Source organism: Ailuropoda melanoleuca, chromosome 1 (assembly GCF_002007445.2).
Source record: "Ailuropoda melanoleuca isolate Jingjing chromosome 1, ASM200744v2, whole genome shotgun sequence".
Taxonomy (NCBI): domain Eukaryota; kingdom Metazoa; phylum Chordata; class Mammalia; order Carnivora; family Ursidae; genus Ailuropoda; species Ailuropoda melanoleuca.
Genome location: NC_048218.1, coordinates 14,913,334 through 14,922,221, shown reverse-complemented (window position 1 = coordinate 14,922,221; position 8,888 = coordinate 14,913,334). Strand labels below are relative to the sequence as shown.

The 8,888-nt window shown below is 39.3% G+C and overlaps 1 protein-coding gene across 1 annotated transcript in view; it reads right to left on the bottom strand.

The window, feature by feature from the left end:
- The window catches only part of CCT8 (chaperonin containing TCP1 subunit 8), a 12,713-nt gene extending 4,125 nt beyond the window's left edge, over window positions 1-8,588 (bottom strand). Inside the window, exons 1-8 of the mRNA XM_002921118.4 lie at window positions 8,431-8,588; window positions 5,785-5,875; window positions 5,053-5,132; window positions 3,619-3,768; window positions 2,991-3,171; window positions 2,815-2,876; window positions 1,764-1,901; window positions 489-667 (exon numbers count right to left, since the gene is read on the bottom strand). Coding sequence (XP_002921164.1) covers window positions 489-667; window positions 1,764-1,901; window positions 2,815-2,876; window positions 2,991-3,171; window positions 3,619-3,768; window positions 5,053-5,132; window positions 5,785-5,875; window positions 8,431-8,490 — 941 coding nt within the window. The 5' untranslated portion in view covers window positions 8,491-8,588. The remainder of the gene's footprint in view (window positions 1-488; window positions 668-1,763; window positions 1,902-2,814; window positions 2,877-2,990; window positions 3,172-3,618; window positions 3,769-5,052; window positions 5,133-5,784; window positions 5,876-8,430) is intronic.
- Window positions 8,589-8,888: the final 300 nt, after the last annotated feature.

Genomic DNA, 8,888 nt, shown 5'->3' with positions numbered 1-8,888 from the left:
GAATGTCACGAATTATAGTTCTAAAACACTAAGGGAAGCCTGGTATATAGAAAACTTTTGCTGTACTCTGGGCAATCACAGGAGCCCCAAGGAAGAGAAGAGATTACACTGCATATTTGGTCAGGTGCTGGGAGGGGTGGGAATGGGTAGGTAAGTTGTCCTCTGTGCCCCATAAGTGGGTTTATGGATCCCATACCCTGACCGTGTGTACCAGACTTGAGTCTGGTCTCTCAAGCTGCAGCTTTTGACTGCAATGCTTCTTCCTCTCCCTCTTCAAATAATATGTTGATTGTTCCTTCAGCTCTCAGTAAAAATATAAGTTTTCTCACAGGCGTTTCCAGTCCCTCTAGATCAAGTTAAGTCCTGTTATTATTTGATCCACCATCTTTTACTTGCCCTTTTTTAACAGTCATGAATTCATGGTGTATTGACGGTGTCTGGTGTTTCACCACCAAAAGGCTATTTACATAACAGAAATGCAGTCTCACCTCACCAACATGATATTGTACTTGTTTGCATAATGAAGAGCCATGTCTGCCACTTTGCCACCTGTTACGATGACATTGGCACCGGTATCAGCTATCGCTTTGACTTGTGCATCCATGAGATTTTCTTCTCCCTTACTAAAATTCATCAATTCTTCAGCCGTCTTTATCAATACTGTTCCCTAACAAAACAAGCAAGCATGCTCTTTAGAACCATTTTACTACTTTGGTGTTCGAAGTCAGAGAGTAATATTTTACTGAATAAAGATTTGGTAAAAAAAAAAAAAAAAAGAAAATAATTATACACGCATTATGAAACAGAACAAATTGTGCATGAAACTCATAGAAACTCAGCTTACTGCTAGAGCCCCCTCACTCCTAAAACTGATGCATTTTGCTCTTTGACAGGCACTTTGTTGGAAAAGTTGGAGCAACACTGTTATTTTAGATATGTTGGGCAGGTGTCTTGGCATTTCTTTTGACAAACGTCAATTAGTGTACCAAAACCACCATGTTGTGGTTCTTGAAGTTTTCCTAAACTTTTCTAAAATGACTCCCCCTGACCCATCTACAACCTGTGAAACTTTTAAAGCCATCAACTCAGATTTTAAGAATTCTAGGGACAGGGGCGCCTGGGTGGCACAGCAGTTAAGCATCTGCCTTCGGCTCAGGGCGTGATCCCGGCGTTGTGGGATCGAGCCCCACATGAGGCTTCTCCGCTATGAGCCTGCTTCTCCCTCTCCCACTCCCCCTGCTTGTGTTCCCTCTCTCGCTGGCTGTCTCTATCTCTGTCAAATAAATAAAATCTTTAAAAAAAAAAAAAATTTTTAGGGACAAAGACAGACGTGACCTATAAACAAGAACTTCCAACTTTCTAACAATGTATTTTTAAAAACAAACCTATAATTTTCAAATTTTATTAGCATGTTTTCATTTCAGGATGTTATAGGATCTCAACTTCAACATATACTAATGAAGAGCGCACGGTACTCATAATCCGTGAGCATTTTACTTGCTGAGCATGTAAGAACTTCTAGGAGTCAAGAGCTGTATATCAGAACATAAACTATAGGACTACCATTTCACGTTTCAAATTTAGTATATGAGTTAGGTATCCAAAAAAGAATAGGAATCTGCGTTTAAGAAACAAATACAACCCTGCAATCTTCAATAATTATGCAATAGAGCAATCTCTACCTAAAAACTTAAGAATCATAAAACAGTAATCTGAAAAGGCAACGTCAAATTTTTACCTTTAAAGTTTTGAAGTCTACATACCTTAGTTTCAGTTATCATGCCATCAAAAGGACAAGAATACACTGCTATTTTGGCATTTTTGACAGATGTTACATCACCTTCGGTTTCCTTCTTAAAAACCATGCCATGTAATACTGAAGAGGAATAGATGCCAGAGCCCTGAGATTGAATACGAAAATCATCAGTGATCTCAACAAAATGACATTAGGGCTCAGCTGTTGATTTTGCATGTACCAAAAAGACCAGTTTCTAAATAAAGTAATATACCAAGGCAGTGACTCCTGAGAATAAGGGGTAGGGTGGCGGAGGGAAAGCACGTGAGTCTGCTTAGGCAGAAATCACTCTCAGAATGAGCCACTGCTAAGAGGGGGCTGCAGGCCTTCAGTGCACTGGGAGCAACTGAAGACAGAGAACAACTGCTCTGAGCCACTCCTTCACTCACTCACCAAATACTCTTGGTGCCAGTGCAGCAGGCACAGCTATTAGTACTGGGGACAGAAGAGGGAACAAAGCAAAGTTTCTGATCTTACAAGCTTACAATTTAATGGGGGAGGAGGAGGCAGTGCATGGAGTCAGAAAATGCACAGCACCTACATAAATACACACACAGTAGGTATATTTATATAAGCTAAACTCAACTGAAATTATACATTTTACTACAGGAAACACAAATCTTTTAAAATAAAAAAAATACTCTATTTCAATACTAACATTAAGATGTGCGTTCTATTACTGTAGAGCAACAGAACTTCCATCTCATTCGAAACCGGCTTCTAAGTGTATTGTTTTAATTCCGCACATATGAAGAATGCAAGACACATAACACTTTGTTTATACACTATTCTCAACCTTCAAGTTGTCATGGAAAATGACTTTACAAGGAGATAATATATCAACACCCTTTAAAATTTAACCTACTAATATCAAAAGTTACAAATGATTCCTCAAAAGGCACAAAGTCCTGAATGTTCAAAACCTGGAGTAAAATTAAGGTTTGGGTGAATACATTTTTTTCTTTCTGCAAAATATAACTGACCCATGTAGACAACACTGATGCATTTTCTAAACTTACCAGAATCTTACAAACTCTGATGTTATCAACATTGAAATGGCCAGAATCAGGAAAAATAGACACTGTTGAGAAAATGAGACATATCAAAAGATATACCGGAACAACAGAGAAAATATCTTAAGTCTCATTAAGATATTTTTATTTTGGAGCTTTTCATCATTTACTGATATACTCACCACATGCCTGAGCAATAAGCTTGGCCAGAAACACTTCATTACCATATTGTTTACTCATTATGGAGGTATGAAGCAGAGATGACACTTCATCAACATCTCGAAGGTTTTTTGCAGAACAACAGACTAAATCAGGAAGAATCTCATGGGCTTTTCTGCAGGCTATTTCATAACCTTCTATTACCTTAAGAGTAAAGAGCAAAAACATTTCTTCAAAGGGACATAATTTTGACATGACTTTAAAAACAGCTTATTTTGGTAACCCAAGGAATACGGGTATTTGTTTTACAAATAAAATGACAAAGTATACTTTTAGAATAGCATTCATGGCATAGCCTACTAATCAAGAATTCAAGCTTTTGTGATGGCCCGAATTTGAATGCTGCCACTTACAGATTTTTCGAAGTTAAGTTTCCCTTTCCTCATCTAAAATAAAGTAAGAATTTTAACAGGCCATACTCATAGGGCTCTGGTAAGAACAGGATAAGATACTGCACGTAAGGCGCACGTGCTCCAAGAAGTGGCACAAGGAAACCGCTCAATATTAACTATTACTACAATGATGATTCTTACGGTGTGTGTATATATAGGCATAAATTAAACAGGAGTACATTATAAAATGAACACTTGCCTCTGAAACTGACAGGCCAATTCTCAGAAGCTCTTCAGCTAGTTCCAGAAGGGCTCCAGCAAATACCAGAACAAAGTTCGTGCCATCTCCAACCTCTTGCTCTTGCATGTGAGAGGCCATTACAATCATTTTTGCAGCAGGATGCTGTACCTGGTAGAAGAGACTTGAATTTAAATATCAAAACATTTGATCCTTAAAGCAACAGAGTTTTTTATTTCCATTCCTTCTTAAATTAACAGACTCCAATCTCCCCGTGGGCTAGGTAACTCCATTCAATCATACTGCTATATATTACTTATAGCGTGGTCACGAGACAACAATCCAAATCCCTCTGAGACTATCAGCACAAATGCAAACAATCTTCTTTTGATGGTCAGCCATCCAGTACATACATCTCCGCACATAGGGTTCAGAAAATTATTACATGCATAAATTAAAGATTTACTTATTTGAGAGAGCGAGCAAGCACTGGCATGTATGCATGCACAAGTGGGGGGAGGGGCAGAGGGAAAGAATCCCAAGCTGACTTCCTGCTGAGCCGACAGCCCAATGTGGGGCTACATCCCAGGACCCTGAGATCAAGACCCAAGCTGAAATCAAGAGTTGGACGCTTAACCGACTGAGCCACATAGCCCTGTTGCTATGGTTTTATTAAGGCAATATTCCCACCATCCCTGAATAACTCTTTAGACCATCACAGTGTCCAACATTAACTCACAATGACTAGTCCTTTCGTAAACACCTTGTGGAATTAAATTTGTTTTGTTCGCATTATTTTAAAAATATATTGCTATTTAAGCAATTAGAGAAATGTTAACATACCTACAGTTTCATTTGAAAAGATTAAGCTCTGATGCTTTAAGAGCTAAATTCAGGAAAATTCCTCGAAGTTGAAAATATCTTTCAGCTACAAAGCAGCTAGATGAGGAACGGCTCTCTGACATTCAGGCGCCAGACCTTTCGCACAACCCTGACAGTAGTTCTCTATCCTACAGACTCTGTAACATCAAAAACTGTAGGCGAACAAAGCAAAATGCCACCAATTGCTTTATGTTCACAAAGTCAGAGAAACAGAGAAACAAAGTATTTTTTTTTTAAGTCACTGTTTTAAGTATCAGCTATTTCTGCATTATTGAATTCACTTCAGCATCATCTATAGAATGAGAAAACATACTCAATTTGATATGATTATTAGCAAATGTACTTTGATCACAACCAATCCCTCCATAAAGTAATAACTTGGGAGGTTTTAAAATTGAAGTGGTAAGATGTTAAAACTAAAGACGACTCCATAATTAGGAAAATCGGTATAATAAACTTTCAAGCTGGGGGGAAAAAAAGTCCCTTATTATCCTAAGAGTTTTTTTCTATGTCAATTTATACTTAATTTTTGACATCACCAAAACATTTCTTGGCTTCAAAGAAATAACTTACTTCTAGCTCTCTTAAAATAGTGGCTGCATCATTTGTCACAAACAACTTCTCCAGGTGGTTGATAACCATTTTGTTCATTCCTGGTGGGGGGGGGGAGGGTGTGTAAAAGGTTAGAAAAGGAAATCCATTATTACTCAAATCTTTCTCCAAACACCCAAGAAAACCTAGTCAAGAAATATAAGCTTCTATCTACTTCTTAAAATAACTTTACAAATTAAAAACATATTATTTACTCTTTAAAACTATATTAGCGTAAATGCACCCCATATTATTCCTGTTTTTTTAACCTCCTAATGTTTACTAGGTAGGAAGTCTATCTTCTATTTTCGTTCAATAAATGTAAATTACATTAACATGTAGAAAGACCAAAATTTTATCTACTTATAAGTATAGTTTTATTGCTTTCCATACACGTGTACCAATTAAATTCAGTTGACGGTAGGAGGCAAGAGAGAACTTTCTCTCTTACATTAGGTATCATTTCAATAGTGAAGGCACCGTAATTTTTCTATCCTCTCAATATGATAAAAAGTAATATTCTGATTCCTATTTTTCTAAAGAGATCTGAGTTGCTGGTTAAAAACTGAAAACACTACACTGGTGGCAATGAAATTACTTCTGTATGATGGCTAAAACTCTCAGTTTATGTATAATAGTCTCAGAATAAGTTTGAAGAAGCTTGTACACAAAATTTTATTACTGTATGTTTTAAAACATGAATTTGGAAATTACCATTTGGTCCATATGCTGTACGAGTTGTTTGGGCAAGCTCCTTGCAAGCCTGTATGTTCCTGTACACAGCTTCTTCTAATCCAGAAAAATGCTGTTAAAAAACAAAAACAAAACCCCCTTCTGATTAGACAGAACAGTGAAACAGAAGGATTTTCTTCATCTTAAAATGGAGATAATAATAATAGTACCTACCTACAGGACTGTTGAAAGAATAATCAAGCAAGGCTTATGTGAGGAAAGCATGGGGCTTGGTATTCATAAATGATCCATAAATTTGCTCACGGTTGAATAAAGTGACATTTTTAGGGACCACAGGTACTTGCTTACACATCAAAACATAAAGCCTATATATATATTTAAATGTAGTGAAAAGTACAGGGAAGAATGCTGTGACTGATCAGTGAATGCAGATGAGGTATTTCAGGTAAAAATACCTTTGTAGAATTCACCATTACTTATTGACGAAATCTGAAACATGGTATGAATACTTTTCTTATTGTGATAAAGAACATGAGCATTATAAAGCCAGCAATTTTCTGTTTGTTGGGAATTTCCACTTAACATACCTGCCCCCAAATGTTTAGTATATGGACCTCTGAATGCTTTGGTGATTCAAAACACAATTCCAATGCATGCATATTGAAAAATTGCTGAATTGCTCACAATATGAAAATTCTCAAACTTTATACTGGGATTTACTTGTGGCCTCAGATGGGTTTCATGAGCCTCCTGTTTGTTCATGTGAACATTTTTCTAGAGTTGCTATGCCCAATATAGTAGTCATTAACCACATGCAGTTATTTAAAGAATTAAAATGAAAAATTCAGTTTCTCAATTGCACTAGCCACAGTTCAAGTGTCCAGTAGCCACATGTGGCTAGTGGATACTATATTAGACAGAGTGATAAAGAACATTTCCTTCATCATGGGTAGTTCCACGAGATAGTTGTGTTCTAGAGCATAAGGTGTGGCTTTTATAATATTCATAAAGAGGAACTGTGATCCGCACAAGGTTAATAACCATTACTTTAGAAGCAATGTCTTCAGAGTCAAGAGCTGAACTCTTACAATAGCATTTAGTCTGATCTGGCTTACACGCTGGCTTTTTCCCCTCACCCATTCTCTGAGGAACAGCCATGTGATCATAAATCAGATCCCATCAATGGTTTCCCATCACTCTTGGGATAAAATGTAAATCCCTCCTCAGGGTTACAAGGTCCTATGTGTTCTGGTCCTTACCTACAACTTCTTTAAATTCATCTCTCACCATTCTTAAGCTTCCCCTTAATGACATTCAACCCTATCACCTTTCTTACTATTTTAACAGGTTGAACTCATTTCATCCTTAGGGCCTTTGTACCTACTGGTTTCTCGGCCTGCCCTGTTTAATCTTGGCTGGTTCCTTCTGCCACTCGCTACTGAGCTAAGAGTTCTTCCTTTAACATCTTATTTAATCGTTCTATCTACCTATGATTCTTCAATTTTTTTTTTGGGGGGAAGGCAGACTTTCTTACTTCCTCTCATTCTCTATAGACTATATATAGTGCTTTCTATCGAATCTTTTATTTTTTTTTACAATACTCATTATTTCTTTTATCGGTATTTGAAATTATCCTTATTTGATTGCCTCAAAGGAATAAAAACTATGAAAAAATTTCAGACATCACCAGCAAAGCTGGTATTTACATTAAACCCTGATATCTGACATACTCATGTTATCCCAAGTGTATTCTGCAAACAACCACCTAGTTCCCTAACACTGCTTCTGTAAACTGAACCACAATGATCTATATTTCTTTGACTAGGCATAGGAAATTTGAGTGACAAATAAAGGAACACTTTGAACACAAGAGACAAATTTTATCAAAATATTTTAAAGAATTTATGCTATTGAAATGACGTTCATGATCCGACCACAAAAAAAGTTTTAATTAGTCCAGGGTGTCCCTTATACTTACACAGTAGGTCTGACAGTTACATCTCAAAGGTACCATCTTTTGCTTAATTTAGAGAGCAAAGCCAGACCTGAGGGTTGGTTTTATTGGTTTTACATCAAACTAGCTAATCTAAGTTGGAACCAGAACCCATTTGGATTGAGAGTAACTTTTTTCCTACCATAACGAACTACTGTGAACGAGGCGGGGAGCCATCCCTCATCTGAAAGAAAGCTGTCAAGAACTGGCCCTTGTCCCTCTCGTCGATCACCCATTCCTTCAACTGTGTCAATCGGCTTTGCGGCTCCCAAAGCAATTTCACCTACGTTATTCGACTTCGCCCTCAAAACACCCTTTTAAGAAGTGGAGAGCCAAATCAGGCCCGTTTTAGGAATGGAGGAAATGCACCAGCGGCTTTCTGCTTGCCCGGCTAAGAAGCATAGTACTCGAATCCTGCGGCCTTGCCTCTCTCTCGCCTCCTCCACCCCTTCGACCGTTCCCAGCGTCGGGGAAGAACAAAATGCCCGCGGGCCTCGGCGGCCGAGCCTCCCTCCCGCTTCCCCGCAGAACACCTCCCTTTCTGGAATCTTCTTTTCCTCCGACCGCTGTGCCCACGGAGCACACCCGGGCCGTTAACAGGCCCCTCTTCTTCGCTCCGGCCGCCGCAGTTCTACGCAGCTCTCCTACCTCACTCCCTCTTCCTTCAAGCTTACCTTCGCCCCCTCCTTGAGCATCTGGGCAAAGCCCGGGGCCTTGGGGACGTGAAGCGCCATGGCCTCTGCAGGTAGCCTTTCACGCGCTCGCTCAGAAGATCCCGGAGCAAGCGAGGGGCACGCAAAGCCTCCTGGGAACGCAGCGTGCGGCGACCTCACGCTCCTCCTTTCTCTCCAGCTGAGCCCGCCTCTTCCCTAGCCGCCTGGTTTGAAGCCTCGCGAGATAAACAGTTCCTGCAGCCAGAACTGAGTTGACGATCCTCGATCACGTCGATCGATTGGGCTGATTGCAGAGCGCGCCCTCGATCTTCCGGCTAGCGCCCGGCCAAGCGGCCTGGTAGTGGTGGCTCGCTCCATGTTAACGTTTTGCTGAGACTCCGAGGTCAGGACGTTTGTTTTTTGCTATTTTTGACCTGGAATCCACTCCTCTTAAGATTAACTTGCACGAAATCTTCCAG